The sequence below is a fragment of the Impatiens glandulifera genome, chromosome 4, assembly GCF_907164915.1.
Source record: "Impatiens glandulifera chromosome 4, dImpGla2.1, whole genome shotgun sequence".
In the NCBI taxonomy this organism is placed as follows: domain Eukaryota; kingdom Viridiplantae; phylum Streptophyta; class Magnoliopsida; order Ericales; family Balsaminaceae; genus Impatiens; species Impatiens glandulifera.
Genome location: NC_061865.1, coordinates 9,031,238 through 9,050,949, shown reverse-complemented (window position 1 = coordinate 9,050,949; position 19,712 = coordinate 9,031,238). Strand labels below are relative to the sequence as shown.

Here is a 19,712-nt window from a genome sequence, read left to right as displayed (position 1 = left end):
AGCAAAATGAGAATTCAAAAAGAATACCAATTCTTCATCCCACCAAGCTTCCCAACTTTCTGCCCCCTTCACTCCAATTCCACCTCTGTAGAGAAGCCAGTTTGTCCAGTCCCTGAAGTCCTCCACTACCCTAGAAGAGAAAAAAGCGGGAAAGATCGAGAAACAAGTAGAAAAAACAATTAGAAATATATAAATGAGCAAAGTTTTAGAAAAATGAAATAAGAAAAGGATAAAAGTCATTACTTCTGCCACTCAAAACCGGATGGATTGAACAAATAGGGAGCATATAGCCAAGATATAGCCATGAACCAACTGCTCACTGAAAGAAGAATATAACCAAGAGCTCCACCATCATTGTATCCATATGCAAGATATACAACCAACAACAGGACAACTTCCATCCTGCGATAAAAATTAGAAAAAAAAATGTAAATAGAAGATCAAATACAGAAACCCTAAACTCCATTTGGAAACACACTTGTTTTTGTTTCTGAATGTGAAACTTTGAATATACATACAGAAACAAATTTATTTATTTTCATCCGTTTAAATTTCTTTTCAAAACGTTAAACGTTTCCAAATGAACATGAAAAAGAGAAGAGAGAGACCCCTTGACAAAATGACTGCGTGAGTAGAGCCTGTAATTCTCAGCAAATTTGATGTGGCGCACCACAAATCCTCTTCCAGTTGCTTGGTACTGTAAGTATATACATACTATTAGCCAAAGTTTCTTGCAGAAAAGAATAAAATGTAGTTTGAGTAAAGAACAAAGAGAATAATACCCTAGCACCACCATGGAGAATTGTGCGGCCAAAGTAGTGTGTTCTTGTGCCGAGGGAGAAAGTGAAGAAGACAGTACAAAGCTGAAACTGCATTGTCACAAAACTAACAATGGCCTGCAGACAACCCACGAGAACTAATCCTTGTTAATGATTTTGTCTAAATAAAAGCAAAACAAAAACAAAATCATATGACAACTAAAATAAATTTACCGTTAGAAGTCCTTGTTCCAAGATAAAGCCCAATATCATTGGTATAGCAGTGACCACACCAATTTGAAACAGGAATTGAGCATTTAATGCAGCACTCAGTGCAGCATTGCCTGAGATCCCAGCTCTCACAGCCAAGGTTTCACCAACCCCAGATAGTGCCTGTAAGAACATAGGTAAAATGATTACTAGAAGGTATAAAATAAGAAAGAAAGATAGCAATAGTCTTTTAAGAATATCCCTGATTTGGAATGAGGGAAATACGTTCTAACAATTAACCATAAAACTTACCAAATACAACCTCCCATAAAGGAAAGCATAGACAGTCAGCACCGTTAACTACAAAAAGTTCAGAGAAAACCAGTCAGGTACAAAATGTCATTGAAGAGCTCTGTTGGAGATTGAAACATAGAACCAAAACTTCCATTTTTAACAAGGGAAAAATATTTACAAACATTGCAGACAACCTATTGCAAGTCCATAACTGTTAAAACAACTGCAGAAGGTAATATAACCCAATACACAACAATAGAAATATATAAAATAAGATGAATTAGTACACCATGAATATGTATGAATGCATAAATCCTAATTATCTGGTGAAACATAATTGTTAAGTCTTGATTTGCAACAAATTGTCATAGCACTACAAAGTTAAGCATCATGGGATCACTGTTTATTGCAGAATTACAATCACATTCTTACAAAATAAAAGAGGGAGGAGAAGTTTCCAAATAGAGGGCTTCTTGCTGAAAGTCAAATGACCAACTTCTACTAAATGCCGACAAACAAGTGAACCAATCTATAATATGGAAAATGCCTAATCTGAAGCAACAATAATTTCTAAATATTTTGTGCATTCCTCTAAACGTTTCTGCATTACCATGGAAGTAATAAGAAAGAAATGGCAGATCAAAATAGAGATATTTCAAGACATACTAAGAAATTGGGAAAAGAAAGGGTTACCATTGTACAGAAATAGTAGCCAACAGTTGTAAAGTAAAAGGACATCATTCTGAAGAAATCAAACAGCTGGCCAAGTCTGTAAACATCTCTACTAAGAACTTGTTCACCGTTACCACCTGCAACTTTCCCTTCAAAAATTGCAATCTGATTGAGCCCTACATCTCTTCCCTTGCCAACCTGGATAAAATCATTCAGATATAATCCAAGTGCCACACATTTATTAAACTGGTTATCCAGAGTCAATATTACCTGAATATATTCATGATGAGTAATATTTCCTTGACGCAATGTTGAATTGAATCCTGAAAATAATCAAACAAAATTTGGACACCAATATAAGATTCACCAACAGCAATTAAGTGTAGGAATAACTAGATGAAACTGAAATAAACATGTTACTCTATGCAAGTAAGGAAATTGAGTAAGCAACAAGCAAGGTATTTCACACAATTACTAGTACAAGGTTATATTTTGCACAAGCAAATTTTTTTAGACCCTTGCCGATATTAGGGAAATACTTGGACAAGAACATCACTTAAAATATCAAAATCATGGCTTGAAGTACATTCTGTTTGTTTGTTGAAAAAACAAGAATTATCATTACCACCATAATCAATGCCTACATCTTCTATGGGGAACGAAACTTGTAGGGGGTATATCTTTTCACAAACAGAACCATTACAGTTTTCGTAAATTAGGACTTCATTTTTTATAAAAAAAACTCTGAAAATTGTACACTTTCTGTGCATACCTTTTGCACATAAATAGCCTTAAACAGGGATAGTAATGTTGGGTAAGATAATAAAAACTCTTAATTCTTCCATGACTAAGTTTTTAGCAATAAGTTATTTGTTATCAATAAATAACCAGCTTTGAACTCATGAAATTGAATTAAGGGTGAATCCCAAAAACAAAAACGAAACATATTTGGGTTAGATGTCTTTAGATACCATTTGACTGGTGGTAAGTTTTTTAACAATTTAGCAATTAATGAAAAAAGTAGTTTAATAACCACTACAAGACTTTCATTTCCAGCTAAATTCAACATCATATTCTGTACATACACACAAAACACTTTAAAGATAGTTACAATAGAAAAAACAGTTTGTCTGAATATCTCACTATCATTTAATGATGTCTCTTAACTTGATATTAATATTGGCTTATCTCTTTAACAACCTAACATTCTAGAAAGTTGGCATAATTTTTTTTTAGGATAATCATTTTTAATAGCCACTGCATTTATGTATAGAATGAATTGAGAAATATTGGTGTAAATGCTTGCAAAACTTTACCTTAAGCAACATATATCTGCCACATAGTTTGAGATGAAAGAAGTTTATTAAAAATATATCAAGATAATTATAAATTTTCGCAAAAGAGATGTATGAAACTGGAGATCAAGATCCAAAAAAATAACATAGAATACATGTGGGTATAAACCTGAGAATATGTCTTCGCTGATGTTAATTACACGAGAGGCCTTGCTGATGCCACCACGTGTTATATGGAAGACTCGATCAAAAACATCAGGGTGACCATAATGCATTCGCACCCTGAAAAGTATATAGAAAGTAAGCTAGAGTAAAGAAAGCTAAAACACTATTTGCACTGGGAACATGAGTATACTTTAAAGGGTTTGCCAGAACACGCTGACCAAGGGTCACAAAGCTGCTCTCTTGATTGGACATGAATAAAGCTAAAGACGACACACTGCAATAATCAAATATAACAAGAAACAAAGGGAGTTATGATTAAGATGGATTTCAGCAAGTGACAACAATACCTGAAATCCTAAAAACCTACCTTCCAGTGAACACATGTTCCCTCACTCCAAGTATGGTTGGAGGACGTAGACCATGATCATGGTGAAACTCTTCAAGAAGATTTCTCATCTTCAAAGCTTCCTCAAAATAGTTATCCTGTTAGAAAGAAACAAAAGTATTGAGCAATGCAATTGGTAACAACATTAACCTTAATCTTCAAAGGGTGTACAAAAATATACAACAATGAATGAATTGATGTATTAAACGATTTTGGAGTATGTTATATTACTAATGTATATTGTTCATAAGACAAGATTATGGTTTTATGCTTTTTTTCTCTTCCAAATACCTTAACTGTCATGATATGTAAGTTCTACTCAAAGAATTTTATTTTGCTTCCAAATGCTTTTTTTAATATTTTATTTTTCAGCTTTTAATAAATAAAAAATTATTTTAATAATATTGTTTTAAAACCAATATAAAGTATTTTTTTGTAAATTAAAATAATAATAAAAATCCACCTATTTAAATATGTTTTAAATAGTTCATAAATATTTATTATTTTAAATTATAATATTATTGTATAACACAAAATGTTTATATTATGTTTTTTAAAACATCATTAAATTGAATATTGAATAAAAATTGAAATAAAAAAATTCATTAAAAATATATTTACAAACTGAAAAACAAAATATTTAACTAAATGTGTTAACTTTTAAAGTTAGTTAGGAATGTATTTCAGACTTATTTGATAGTACATGAGAAAAATCAGAGAATTGAGACAAATTTCAGTGAGAAAAATACCAACTATCCCCAAGTATTATGTAAGCTAAGAATACAACAAATCACCTGATTCATATCAATTGTCTGCACTGCATTCCCGCGAGTAAATACAACAGCATGGTTTTGGTTTTCCGGCTTCCCCTCACCAAGCTTTGGATTTCCAGGCAACTTTATCGCATAAATCTCCTGCATAATGCCAACAACTATTATGAATTCAACTGAATTGAAAGAAAAGGTTATCAGCTAACTGGTGCAAAACTAGAAACAGAGAAATTATAAGTCATACATTTACAGGAAATATTCTGCCAAAAGAAAAACCACGGAAATGCTAGCAAAAAAGGCAAATAATCTAACATGCATACTCTAATGGAATTAGTCCCACTTCTGATGGTACAATTGGCCGTATCTGGCACACACTGAAACTGTGACTGATTCTCTTTCAAACTAAGCTCTCACATATGTCAACATCATATATAATAATCATTTTCTAAATCGAACTACTCATATATCAATGTCAAGAATCATCTCCACTCCCTATGAAGTAGACAGCCACTACATCAAGAATGATTTGACACCAATTTATTTACATAGTCCAAACAGCCAAGAAAAGCATAATGACAAATAGACATGTACGGATGTGGAAGAAGATAAAAGAATTTAAATGAACCAAAAGAATTTTCAGAAACCTTATCCTTTCCATTGATGTCAGCCTTCACAAGTTTTGAGTAATATTCCTTATGGACTTTACCCTCCTTCAGAGTCTCCACTTCATCAATAAATGCAACACGAAGAGCTTCATTCCTAATAAGAAAGTCGAATAGATAATTTTAAAACTGCAAGAAGTATTATCATTTATACAAAATACATTGCGAGAAGAAAAAATCACATTCAACTTGCCCATGCCTCGAGAACCCATTCAATGCAAAATTAGGTTATAATAAAAGATGTCACCTAGCATATATACTATACAACTTGTCCATGTCTCTAGCACGTCTCTTAGCACCTTTATCTTTTAGAGGCATAATGTATGATAACCGTTGATAACCATCAACTGAAAGAATAGAAAAACCATGTACTGTTCCCCAGCTTCTTGATAGCTATTTGAAACATATACACCAAAATGAATTCTCAGTTTTCATTTATCATAAATAGTCAACGACTATATTTATTTATTTTTAAATGGTCATGAAGGCTTGAACCCACACACTTGGGGACATGAGCCTTGCGCTCTACAACTGAGCTAAATGAGCCTTCAAATATAAATAGTTAATGACTATATTACATCGATTTTGGAGCGATGTGCTCACAAAGCCCAAGGACTGTTTTACCAACAAAATAAGTTTCTAGGTCTTTACCATGCTTTGCAGTTATCTAGTTTTATACAGAAAAATTGGAAACCACAAAACTCCTTTCACAAGAGCAATTGTAAACATGGTAATAATAATAAAAACTTGAGATGATGTCCTAGGTCAGAAAAGAAATTTAACTTAATTCTTGGAGTCATTACTCTCAAAAGTGTCATAATTTATGAGACACTTTGGTTGATTGAATCAATTTTTTACATTACAGAACCTAAGTTTTACCCAGGACTATTTTTTCCTTTTGTAATAAAAGGTTCTTCATCAACCCTAATACCAATAAACATCATTACTTTCATTTTCAAGGGTATTTTAGTCAAAACAACATTTTCATTAAGGTTTTCATAATATGTAGCCAGAAGATGAGATTAAGAATTAACTAAATGAGGTGATAATACACAGATAAGAGGGGGTGAGACTTAGAGAAGGGGAGGTGAGAGATACCAGACATTATTTTCTACTCATATCATATCATACCTATAACCTAGGGCTCTGTTCTCTTATATAGGAGTATAATAACCTAATTACCCTACATGCTAGTCTATGGCCCTTAAGGTGTGTATCTCTCTATTTACTCGTGACATAATATGGGATGAAAGGAGTATTATCGAAACATCTGTGTAAAACTCATTACTTGACAACCCATTACCTCTGCATTAGCAATGCAATGTCAACAGCCTCTGGCTTTTGTTCTTCTTTCTGTTTCCCATATATTTGACATGTAACAACATATGTAAATTTTAAATCTGCTTGAGCTCGAGCTTCAGGTGATAACTCGAAACCTTCAGTATCAGTTAGATCTTTACTGGACATCGCAGCATCTACACCTGTCATTCACTGATTTCATAAAAATGTCCACCAATTTATAGTGATAATAATAGAGAACATCGGAGGACTACATACCTGATACTGACATCCTTTCCAGATAAGTTTGAAGCATCAAAGCTTTCCTATAATACATCATACCTCGAACTGCATGAAACAAAACAATCAGTAATTCCTGAACAGTTCAATAGGACGAACTACATTCAGACACAATAAATCCACACATCTACAAAAATGTCGGTCATTGCGCAACAAAACTATTCCATTACCAGAATTATATGTCAAAGAAGCACTCTAAAAGTACTGATTCATGAAAGACCTTAGAATATGATCAAAATTACCAGTTCTGGACAATGTTTGTCCTCGATATGAAGCCCAAAACCGCAGCTCAAGAATATCAATAGGAGTATCAAAAAGTTCTGCTTCAGTTGACCTTTCATCACGACCAATTCGAGCAAGAAAATTTCTCCACTCATCTGCAGTGGAGATGACACAAAAAAGGGTATGAATGCTGGAATGAAATCTCATTTCAAATCATTTCTAGATACTCGATAGGAGCTAGGAGACAATGCACAAATCAAGAATGAAGTTACATCCAAATGAAGATCCAGTGATCTGAGATAATAGTAATGGAATGAATTCAACAATCTATTCTAACCATACCTGGGTATATTTTTTGAAGGTAAAACAGTACCGATATTCCATCTTCATTTTTCCTAAAAAGTTCATCTAGACTATATAGAACCGTCTCTGAGTAATAGGGGGTAAATACACTGCATCAGCACAATAGTAGGATTCTGATTTAGTGAGATTATCTTCTTTTTTCAACTGTAGCCTCTAGAAAAACGCATTGAAAGGGAAAACTTTACCCAAAAGACATCATCTGACGAACTGGTTTTGTAATTGGCATATCCATGAAGAGAGAATTTGTGAAGAACTGAAGCCTACGTCTCGCCTCAAGATTCCTGGGAACATTTGCTGCCGACTCTTTGCTAGTCAAAAGTGAATATAATCTTTTCACTTGTGCTTTCTGCATAATCAAAATATGTATATAAGACAAAACAGATAGAAATAACAAAATTTGTTCATAAAGAGCTTTGAGGTATATGTATACAAGGTAGATTGTATCCTCTCTTCTAGCCTAGCGGCAATAAGAGGTGGATATTAACCTTAAGAGCTTGTTCGGTTTGGGTTTATTTTAAAAACCTAGAGGGAGAAAAAAATAATTATTGGTGATGATTTTGAGGAGGTGATGATTATTTTTGGTAAAAAGACTTAAAGGGTATTGATATATATAAATAAAATAAAAAATAATAATTTAAAATAGAGGGTATATTAGTATTTTAGTTAATGATTTGAGTGTTGTGATGGATAAAAAAGGGTGAGGTGATATTTGATTTTGTATGGATTTTTTTAAAAACCTATACCGAACAAGGCCTAAGTTCCTGGATTCGAGCCCGTCAGGCGGCAAGTTCTGCGCCTAGTTAAATAGTCAAGTGTGTTTGCGAGCTACATACTTAATCCGTTGTCCCATTTTATTTTATTTTTTTACAAGGTAGATCGTAAGAAAATCTACTCTTACTTACTAATTCAGCATCTCCAGGCCACTTTATCCTAGAAAATAGACGACCTTCATTCCTTGCTTTTGACAACATACTCCATGTTTCGTAATGTTCTCTGTTCATAATAATAATACAGAAAGCTTACAGATTATGCAGGAGAAATAAGAAGGAAAACAACGTAGATTTGCTTGAGTAAAATTATTTTAGAATACCTCATATTTATAGATAGCACATCATGACGTATAACATCGTACAACTCCTGAATAGCTTTGATTGCTCCACTTTGAAGTTCTTGGGTTTCTGCTCCTTTCTATCATCCAGAAAAATAAATTAACATAAACTCACCAAGTACCATTGAGTCTTATTTAATGCATGGAAAGAGAGTGAAGAATATAAATGAAATTAAGAAATTTGTTTACATTCTTTCCAGAGAAAAATAATCCACCTAAGCAACAGAAAGCCACAGCATGCTATGAAAACTGATTTGTCCACTCTACCACATATTTTCTTTGGTTTTGATATTGCACTAAACATATGTAACCTATGTAACAATGAAGGCATAATACAGATGTACGAATAATTTTGACCCAAAAGATGAGAGAGAAAAATTCTGAGAGGGTGAGAGGAGACGTCGCAACTCCGCCACCCACCCTCCTCCAGACCACACCCTCCCCTTATTAGACAATTCAGAGACTGTTGCCAATTCTCTGAAAGGGTATTGGCGACACACCTGCAGATAATTCAGAGACCATTTCTATGGTTGTTTCAGGGTTCTATCTAGGGGTGTAAGCTGTTCGGTTCGGTTTTTCACCCTTCAGTTTCGGTTTATTAATCTGTTCGGTTTGGATGATTAAATAGCATGCATTCTTATCCACATTTTTTAAAATCTTTCTTGTCTACCTTTTCTCTTGTATGAAGGATTTCATGAACAAATTAGAAGATAAATATGAGTTAGTAAGATTGAGAGACAGAACTATCCATAAACATAGAACAATATATATAATACAGCCAAAACTAAAAATATAAGAATCATGTACAAGACAAGAATCAAACACTACTAACCAGTATTCCCATAAGTGCTGTAATCCTAGAGATCACAAGTGGCAGTTTGCTAAGTTGGAAGTCCACAGGTATACTCCTGTTTACTACACTGGATTGTATGTCATCATATATTCTCTCAATCCTGATGAAACAATACAAAAGGAGAAAGTATCATATCATAAAAAATTAAATCTAATAGCAATACTCCATTAGATGCATGCTTACCACAGTCTTCCCACATCATCCAAGATAGCAGTCAGAATAAGTCTGATTGTATGATAACATTCCTCAACTGCATATTTCATATAATCATCTCTACAAATCCTATCCCACAACTCCTCTTGTGAATCTTTGCTATCAACTGCAATATCTCTTGCAAGAATAATCTACAGCAATGTACAAGGAAAGAAACTACACAAGTTAGAAAAGGTTGCAATCAATATAGATGTATACTAACCCATGAATCATGATAATAATCCTAAAACAAACTATAGAAAGGTTGTTAACTCACTGCCTTTGCAAATAGTAATTTATGCTTGTGAAAAGATGAAGTAAGGCAAGAACCATGAGACAGTAAGAAAAAAGAAGAAGAATTAGGTCAAGAGAGGGGTTAATTTATTTTTACTTTTTAGTAGGTTTATATTAGTCTCTCAAAATTTTAATTATTTTCAGTTTGATCCTAAAACCTTGATCTTCTGAAAAGTTCACTAGAACGTATCCAAGCCGTATCCAAACCGTATCGGATTGGTCAACCCTACAGAAAGCCAACGATACCTATTTTGCCGTATCCGATACCCGTTTTGGCGTATCGTATCCATATTGGATACTCCAAAAAAAATCCTGAGTATCGGTGCTACTTGGGCTTAGGATAAACACATAAACAAAACAAGAAAAGAAAGAAGACCAATGCAATATATCTTATTAACAAGTACTTACCTTGCTTGCAAGAAGGAAAAGAGGCCACTGAACTAAAGGGGCAGTTCCAGTATTTTTGGGCATCAAAAGCAACTCCATTTCCCTATGAAATAATCAATGAATTTACTTCAAAGTCTATTTTATTGTTTTTTGAGGGGGTAAAAGATGGGATGTACCTTGATTAATTATATATAGGAAAAACTATAACGGAAAACCACAGTGTTTGTTTTGTATCTTACAAGTCAAGAACACCAAATATAACTTGAAGTCTCTCGCAAACAATTGTACAAAAGAAACAAGACCAAATAAATCTAAGTAGGCAATTATCAATTAAGACAGGCCTTAGTGGTAAGTAGAATGAAATTAGAAGACATCAATCAGACAATCCTCAAAACAAAAGTGTGGTTCTTCTCCTTCGATCTCCTATATTACTGGCATGAAGCCCTCGTCCTTTCAAAAGACTCCAACTCCTTTGTTCATGACCACAGATTAGTATATCAAGGCATCAAGCCAGAATAAGTCAAACTAGTAAAGAAAATTCTCTATGAGGAAACAGCAGTTCTTTTTAAGTATACCAGAGCACCTAATGGGTTTAATACTAATACTATCAAGTTAACAGTACAACAAGATCAAAACACAATTATATATTTTTAGTCTAAGGTTGAATAATAGTACTACACTATCAACTTAACAGTACTACGAGTCTAAAATCAGAAAGCATAAAAAGGGCAGAAGAAACAGACGCAATACTGACAGGTTGCTAATAAAATCCTCCTCCCGGAGATTCTTTATGATCTCATTCCAGAAGGGAGAAAATCGAGCAGCATCCATCTTGTTCTTCTCCAAGACCTTCAATTTAAGCACCATAGGCAATGGTTACTAAGGAAACTAAAATTCAAAGAGATCAAACAGGAGCAAATGCTAACTTCTATATGCAGATAAAGGCACAAAATGGGCATAATTCTGATTAGCACGCACTTGAAAATAAATGTAAGAAATTAATACCAGAACACTATAAATGCTAATATAATGTGTTCCCGCAAGTTAAGAAATTAATTTCCCACCATTGAACCATCCCAAAATGTTTCTTTTTAAGAACCAAAAGTATTTAAATTACTTTGTGATAATCTCAATTCTTTTGATAGGGGAAGGTGAATCATCTTATATTGAATAAGTTAACACCATGGTAGCAACAAGAATTTGTACTCAATAACAGAAGACGAGTGCTAAAGGGATTAAATAAAAGCACTTTTCCCAAGCAATTGCAAGTATTACATAGTCACTGTGTAGAAAATCAAAGAAATATTTTATTCATAGCTTTAATTTTGAAAGTGAATTTTTCAAAAGAAAAAGGAATATCTTTGTGGAAATATCAAACTAGGCCGTATTCCAAACAACAAATTTGTCTCTCCAACAGACATTAACTGCAAGTGATTGGAGTTGCGTCTTCCCAACAAAATGTTCATTTATTCCTATCTTGGTAGTTCTTTATTTAACTAGTCTATTTTATTTTTCTATAAATTGTAGTTCCATTGTAATAGTTTAGTATTCCAAATCGATTACAAAATATATCAATATATTTGTACTCTTCATTTTTCTACAATCTTGTATTCTTGAACTGAATTGAAAGACTTTACAAAATTATACATGCTACAAAAACCTTACTTATATTCTAAGATCTATTTATAATCAATCAATCAAATTTATTTTAGTTAAGGTACCGGTTGTCATCCCTACTCGAACTCTAAAAGTGATCTACTAAAGCATTTCTGAGAAAAAAAAATTTGATAAAAAAAACTAAAGAATATTAGTTAAGCAAGCTCTAGTACTCATGCACAAGGTAACTGCATATCATTCTTAAAGGTAACTTTGTCAGGAATGGGGCATCGATACCAATCTTATCACCCAAGCTACAAGAATGCAGACGAGGTGGTCTTCTAGAGTTGCTTTTATTCACCTGCTCCCTTGTTTGAAAAATTGTTGGCATGTTTGATTCAGTCTCTCTTTTTTTCACTTTCGTAGAATCAATTATTTGTTTTGCTTTCTACCATCCCTTATATTATGACGCAAGTCATTTTCCTCAAAAAAATGGTGAATTATAATTCTCTCCATTTCATGGGTGACACATAAATTATCGAGCAAAGAAAAGTTAAGTATCTTGCACAAATACAATAGGGTCACCCATATGTCAAAACAAACCATAAAATACAAGAAGAAAAAAAAGATAGTATCATGTTAAGCTTAGTACAAAAAACAAAAGAAAATAATTACTACAAGAAACTTACATGGCTATTGGTTTGCAGGTTCCTGCGAGATGTATAGAACAGAACCAAAGATATTATTAACATGACCAAAAATTACTTCATTGATGGAAAAAATAAGCCATGAGCACAATAAACATATACCTATTGGGTATAGGGACATGAAGAGTATCCACAAAAGCCTTAGGAAACTTCTCAAACAGTTGATGTACAAGCTCCAATGATCTAATCTGAAGTTTACAGATGAAAATAATTCAGGTAAAAGTGGAAAATGCAGGACGATTAATGCCATGAAACAAAATCAAAGAAAGGAAACAGAAGTCCATCAAACTAGCATTACTCTGGTGAGTACATACAAGTAAAAGAAACTTTCACTGGACACAGTACAGAGAGAACTAGAGAGTAAAATAAAACATTAGCACTGTTCATTTCAAGTAAAATAAAATTTACCTCTCCAAGACGATCTCTTGCCCCAATCAAGAATCCAACAACAGCAGATATGACCGTGTAAAATAAAAATGTATCGACGAGATAGATCTGTGCATTTCAAGTCCAAGATTTGAAAATGAAAAGATAGAACAGACCCAAAAAAGTAGGTATGCCATTAATAATATGGACATTATAGATAAGAAATACCAAGGTATATATGATAGGTATAACACATTGAAACAGATAGAGGAATTAAAACAGGTGCGCACTTACGGCGCCAACTGGTGTCCATAATGAAGCGACTGTCAAGGCATTATGGTTATCTGCAAGCAAACCCAGTAACTTCTGTGAAGAATTTTAAACACAATAAATCCGGGTAACTACATAACATTTAATAAAACATTGATTCCTCAAGACAACAAGATCTGTTAGTCATAAATCTCTTGCCACAGAGTGGCTTGTTTTCTTAATTTCGCGAGACCCTGCCAATACCATCTCCCCTAATAGTCCAGTAAACCATCTATGTTAAACACTTGTGTTCCCATGTAGCAGACACCCAAACTGAAGCCCACCTTAGGAAATCATTTTGGTTTCAATTGCTAACAGGTGAACACACTTCCATTGGCTCTTATCTTAGAAATAAGTTATAACTGTCGCACAAAAAAGTTTGAAAGAAGCTCATGTTGCTTGTTGAACTTGTGACGGGCTCATTTTAGTTGCTGGATTTTAGAAAATGGCTCAAATCATTTCATGTTGTTATCTTGTATTAACACCAATAAATCTTAACATTGTTAACAAATACTCTCTAAATTTAAAAGAAATTATCTATCGGCTTTCTTCTATTCTCACTACGTTGCCCACTTTCGCCAGCAAACCGAGTATTGACTTATTTAGATTTGAAAGGAGGTAAAACATACAACTATAAAGTATTTTAACTTGCTTTGAGGCTTCGTTGTACATAAAATGTTTTTAAGGGCATAGAGGGTATGTGTTGAAAGGTGGGGAATTTGAAAATTAGGGATTTAAATTGGACTCTATCTCACACCACCCTTGAAACAGGATTGACAGAGGGAGTGATGATAATCCGCAGCGTGTTTCCAGTATTGATGTCAATAAGCAGGTAACCAACAAAATAATTAAGAAAAGGGTCATGTAAGCATCTAGTATGTTCAACCATCAAGGTGCAATGAGGACTTCAAACAGAGGATCAAGAAGAATGACAAATAGAAAACAGAGGCAAGGGACAAGGTAATTAGCAGAAAGTGTCAACTAGAAGGTGGTTTGATAGACGAAGGTACATCATTGGAAACAGTAATTCCCATCCCTTACGATGTGATCAACTATCTCAAGGGTGGATACCAGTTGAGAAAATCCTTAATGGTACTGGTGTTTTATAAATTATAAACCGAATCTAGAAAACTGTCCTTCCACTTTTTTACTCTTTTTGTAGTATGCTACTTATTTTGTTCTTTTGGAGAGAGAAAAGGAAAGAAGAGGAGAGAAAGCATATGAGAGAGGAGAGCACAGAAGAGAGAAATGAGGGATTAGGTTAGTGATTGTTAAATAATTTAAGAATTAATGAAGTGAATACGAAAAATATAGGTGGGATGTGATTTGAGTGATTTTTTAAGTTCAGCAAGTAATAAGTTCAAAAAGAAAACTGAGCTTCTTTTTCCCCCCAAAAAAAGGTGGTATCCAGAGAGTCATAGCAAGAGAAAGGCAAGAAAAGTATCCGGAATAAGTCCAAATATCTTTAATCATATATTATTGGTGTGCTCTGAAAGCCTTCAATATGTCCAGATTAACTTAAAATGGCTATAGAATTGAGACAAAATTCAACTGGCATGTTACATGCTACCACATAAAAATCTTTCTCATTTTTTCTACATCTTGGTAACTCCGCCTCAAAATTCTATCACCATGGTGCCATATCAAGGAACCAAATCAGCTAACAAGTTGATTCTCCTGCTTTGCACAGCACGTATTGTTCTTAATTAACCCTTTCCTTTTTCAAAATTCATCTCTACCAAAAAGTCTAGTCTACGCATGCATACCATATAACTGTAATACGTTATGTACATGGTTCGACTGGCGGGTTATAGTTGACTAAATTATAAAACAATATACTATTGATTTTCTCTCTAATGATGGATGAGATGTCGGAAGCTTGCGACCCCTAAAGGATAGTGTATAATATATTTATATTGGCTAATTATGGCAAATTAGATGTGCTAATATTGAGTAGATTAGATATGGTTTGATTTTTTATTTGATAGAGTGATTGGTAACTCATACCATATTTAGACAGATCAACATGTATATACAAATCAACATCCTCATTCTAATCAATTATGTATGTATACATGCAGTTACTACTCTATGGCCAGATTATTCAACAGATAGTAAAGGATGTTGGATTGATTTTTGATCTATGAGATGTAGTAAATTGATTAGAATGAGCAGCATTACTAGCTGTGGTATTAAACAAGATTTTTTTGTTGATTACTAGACACTATCCCACAAACAAATGCTAGCTCCCTCCGCAAGAAGTAGTAAAGATCTATTTTCACAATCCCTCATTTACATGATTATATCAAAAAGTAGTTATTCTTATAATATTTTAATCTTTCATTCAAATCCAAATTCTCACAAATAAAGAGTAAATCTGGAATTGAAGTGGAGGAGCATCACTGGAAAAAGGCTCCTCTCTTGATTTATGTCAAATAAATAAGCAGAATACGTATCAGAATTAGACCCTTCACTTACTCTTGGATACGAAATCATGCCAAGAGTAAACTATATTATCCTCTTTCAGAATAGCTCTCGTTGGCTTCACCAAGGGTTTAATCTGCAGAGATCAAGTGTTTGTTCAACCACTCATAAAGCATTTCATTCAATTACTTCAGAAAACAGGAAAAACAAATAAAATAATGGGAAAAGTATAAAAATGACTCTTACCAAAAGAAAATAAGCAAATGCAAATTTTGCGCCCAAAACCACAAGCCAGAATATCAAATACCTGCAACATACCATATAAGAACATAAGCAAGTGATGCTCAATAATGATATAAACAGATTTTTAGTATCAAATGGGTAAGTAGCAGCATAGCTTGAAAAAATCATGTCATCGGTTGAAAGAATCTGGTAGGTCAAGGACAAGACCTTTGCACATAAACCAAAAGAAGAATCTAGCAAACAAGGCACAAATTAAGGTAGAATTATGATGCAAGAACACCAAGAACCATCTCATAGCAAAGAACCAACAACAAGAACCTCTACATCAAACAAACTTTTGAATAAGTTCTCAACACAAAGCAAGGGAATGTATTAGTAGCCAAGATTTTAATCCCACATATCCTGTGGTGCAAGCTTTGGAAAGAGTGCAACAGACGAGCGTTCCAAGGTAAGCAGTTTAATAGCAAGAGGATAAAGGGATTCTTCCTTCACACTTTCACCACACTTAAGAAAGGAGGGATTTGCACACAGGATGGGACTTCTTTAAGATAATTTTAATTTAATCTGTTGGAATTGTTGTTCCTTTTTTATCTTTCCCCTTCTCTTTGCTTGTAAATTGTGTACGCACCTAGCGTTCATGCCTCTTTTGAAATAAAAGTTGACATATTTTTTCAAATAATAAAATAGTATATATTCCCATTTACTTTTCTTGTTCTTATGTTTTTATACATTTCCAGTTAAACTAGTTTATGATATTGGAAGACATAAAGCATTTGTCCAACTTCCAGCAAATTAGCAAACATACAAAAGTCATTCCAAAGAGCTGCAAAAGCAATCAAGTAATCACCAAAGCATGATTTGTTGGAATAATTTCTGTTTGATACAACAATATCTAGCCACAGAAGGCACCGTAATGGTGATCGATTAGAAGCTAGCTGATTGCTTATCATCAAAACTCAAAACCTCAAACAATCCATGTAAAATGAGAAATATACTTGATAAAGTCAGATGTCCTCTCAAACATGCCACGACCAACATAATAATGCTCCTGGACGGGATAAGAATAAAATCAAATAAGTGTCAAAGTAAAATTAAATAGAAAAACAATGAGAACATGTATTATATGAAGTACATTGAAGAGGGTTGGGATAAAAGAACCTGGTGCATCCACTTGATAAAACGAGTCAAAGGCCAATTTTCACAGTGATTGACCATGCGGTGAAAAATCGGAAATCTCAAGAGGAAACTAATAAATAATTGGACACCAGCATAAATTCCTATCACCATAACATAAACCCTGAAGATAACATCACTTGCATTTGGTTTATTATGCTCTTGGAGAGTTTTCCTGGAAATTCAAGCACAATGATAAAGAAAAGATAATAATATCCATGAATGGTAAACAAGAACTAGAAAAAAATAAGATCAACAGAAAAAAAAATGTCATGAATAATAGAGTATTGACAAATAACAAGAACATACACATAAAGGAAGCATATTAATACTGCTGCAGCAGTGAACCACAGGAACCTAAAAAAGATTCGAGACACAGCTAGACTCCGTGATGTTGAATATGCTCCAAACATCAATATAATGTCTAGCAAACCTGCATAAGAAATTTAAGGAATCGCAATATGAAGAATCCATATAAGAAATTTGTTATGGGAAACAAAAGTAAGAAAGATGCTAAGCACCTAGAATATAGCTACAACTCATTTGCAAATAGATAACATATATAGGTAAAACTTACTTTGGAAGAATTTCATCCCCACAAATGTTGGGGCGAGGCTAAGAAGATCAATTACAGTGTTTTTGTTCAGTCTTTCATTATTGAAAGCAATGATGGCTAGCCCCTACAAAGAAGAAAAGAGTAGTATAACAAACAAAACAAGTAACATATTTTGGATTATACAATAACATTTCTATTCACAGGCAACCCAAAATCTAGAATCCATGGGAAAACACACAAAGATTTACACAAGATAATTTATGTTATAAGCTATGTTGCATGGATACAGATACGGGTATCATATCAAATACGATACGGATACGGCGATACGGCAAATTTTGAAAATACAGGATACGATACGTTTAGGATACGCATATTATTAAAAAATATATATAATTAATAATTAAAAAAAATAAAATATATTAAGAGTTAGTTAATAAATCTTAAGTTTATCTTATTTATCTAAGAAGCACATTTGATAGACAAAGTAAGATGAGGGAGGCTTCAGTCAAGAGGAGGAAATGTTAGTTTAGGGTTAGTTTTATTTTAAACATTCAAGTCCTCCTAAAATTTTTACTTTTTAAAAATGACCCAAAACGTATCCAAAAACGTATCCAAGTCGTATCCAAATCGTATCGGATTGGTCAACTCCATAAAAAGTCAACGATACTTCTTTTGCCGTATCCGATACCCGTTTTGCCGTATCGTATCCGTATCCGATACTCCAAAAAAAAAAATTGAGTATCCGTGCTACATAGGTTATAAGAATTTTATCAATTGGACCGAACTTTATTTGTAGAATATGACAACGAAACTGGAAGCTTTCAAATGGTAAAATTAAAGGCATTGACCCTGAAGAAATTAGCACTGAAACTAAATATAGCATGGAGGAGCATTGAGTTGGTAATGGAAAGCAAAAGGAAAAAAATAGGAGACCGCAAATGTGAACTAAATGTAAACCTGAAACATCATGATAAGGAAGATCCACAATCTGTGGAAGCTGTGGTATAGATGAAGAAATGTCCTGTGCTCAACAAATGAAGTTTTTCCACAGCGTTTACTTCCACCTGAAATGAGTGCACGCTGATACAACAAATATATAGAACATCAAAAGGTTGAAGATAATACAAGTAAAACAGCATGGGTCAATTCAAAGCACAAAATATTAGAACGCAACACAAACTGTCTGAAAGAGATGGGTTATATTATAGGAGAAACAAAGAAGGCAATTGACTAAAAAGTTCCTTCTAGAGTACAAGTTGATACTACAATTGAAGATTCTTTAGACTGTCTACAGATAATTACAAAAAACAAACTAGCCTAGTTGCAGAAGACTACATGAAGGAAGATACAGGCATGAAGCCACAAATTTTGATTATTCCTAAAAGCAAACTTTTTGGAACAGGTTAATCATCAGGATAATTAATACCGGATTATAAAATTATTGTTCAGTATTCTTGTTTAGTTGAACAAGCATCAGCTATTTCTTATGATACAGAGGTTTTTTAAGAGGAATTAGTGTCCCTATATATAAGCATAAGGTTTCTACCCATCAGTAATAGCGCAGAAAAAAGAATAAATATAACCATAATATATGGCATATTGGAGAAAACAGCATGTTTGGTTACCCTCCAGTATCGGTACATGACAGATGACATTTAGGCTGAATATGTCAGATTTGTTAAAACACAAAAGAGATATTATTACTGTCAATTGTCAAAGGTGATAATAGTGAAGTCCCTAACTAGGAATACTTTTAACCCTAAAGGCTAAAACTAATATATACAACACTCTTTTACAAACCCAACTCAATCTAAATTAAGTTTTTACCTAAATTCAATTCATCTATTTGTTAGGTAAGCCCATACTTTGCTCTTTCGAACATCTCTTATGCTGATTCCAGTTCAAAGGAACGAAGTCGACTGGATCTTTACTCTCAAGAGAACAAGTAGCCTATTTTCTAGAAAACATCCCATTAATTAAGCACCCATTCCTGTCTTTGATAGATTCAACCTATTATCTCAATGCATGGCCCTAAAATCAGCAACATTAGTGCTTATTCCATGCAAGTAACGAATTCTAATATTCCCCAACTTATCAGGGCCCAAAATACAACTCATAGATATAACC

At 33.5% G+C, this 19,712-nt stretch overlaps 1 protein-coding gene across 2 annotated transcripts in view; it reads right to left on the bottom strand.

Moving 5' to 3' along the window:
* The window catches only part of LOC124933599 (callose synthase 9-like), a 31,853-nt gene that overhangs the window by 1,376 nt on the left and 10,765 nt on the right, over positions 1–19,712 (bottom strand). The window contains exons 14-48 of one of the 2 annotated variants that reach the window (XM_047474024.1): positions 18,543–18,665; positions 17,604–17,706; positions 17,336–17,459; positions 17,012–17,201; positions 16,849–16,901; positions 15,857–15,917; positions 15,665–15,746; positions 13,172–13,221; positions 12,920–13,006; positions 12,614–12,699; positions 12,494–12,515; positions 10,963–11,057; positions 10,230–10,311; positions 9,519–9,679; positions 9,315–9,435; positions 8,465–8,562; positions 8,277–8,367; positions 7,560–7,720; positions 7,354–7,463; positions 7,032–7,166; positions 6,769–6,837; positions 6,515–6,686; positions 5,194–5,308; positions 4,574–4,693; positions 3,762–3,877; positions 3,585–3,668; positions 3,399–3,511; positions 2,205–2,257; positions 1,956–2,132; positions 1,281–1,328; positions 993–1,151; positions 783–896; positions 609–697; positions 244–402; positions 28–130 (exon numbers count right to left, since the gene is read on the bottom strand). In XM_047474024.1, coding sequence (XP_047329980.1) covers positions 28–130; positions 244–402; positions 609–697; positions 783–896; positions 993–1,151; positions 1,281–1,328; positions 1,956–2,132; positions 2,205–2,257; positions 3,399–3,511; positions 3,585–3,668; positions 3,762–3,877; positions 4,574–4,693; positions 5,194–5,308; positions 6,515–6,686; positions 6,769–6,837; positions 7,032–7,166; positions 7,354–7,463; positions 7,560–7,720; positions 8,277–8,367; positions 8,465–8,562; positions 9,315–9,435; positions 9,519–9,679; positions 10,230–10,311; positions 10,963–11,057; positions 12,494–12,515; positions 12,614–12,699; positions 12,920–13,006; positions 13,172–13,221; positions 15,665–15,746; positions 15,857–15,917; positions 16,849–16,901; positions 17,012–17,201; positions 17,336–17,459; positions 17,604–17,706; positions 18,543–18,665 — 3,726 coding nt within the window. Of the gene's footprint in view, positions 1–27; positions 131–243; positions 403–608; positions 698–782; positions 897–992; positions 1,152–1,280; positions 1,329–1,955; positions 2,133–2,204; positions 2,258–3,398; positions 3,512–3,584; positions 3,669–3,761; positions 3,878–4,573; positions 4,694–5,193; positions 5,309–6,514; positions 6,693–6,768; positions 6,838–7,031; positions 7,167–7,353; positions 7,464–7,559; positions 7,721–8,276; positions 8,368–8,464; positions 8,563–9,314; positions 9,436–9,518; positions 9,680–10,229; positions 10,312–10,962; positions 11,058–12,493; positions 12,516–12,613; positions 12,700–12,919; positions 13,007–13,171; positions 13,222–15,664; positions 15,747–15,856; positions 15,918–16,848; positions 16,902–17,011; positions 17,202–17,335; positions 17,460–17,603; positions 17,707–18,542; positions 18,666–19,712 lie in introns of both variants that reach the window. The other variant, XM_047474023.1, reaches the window with a different exon arrangement.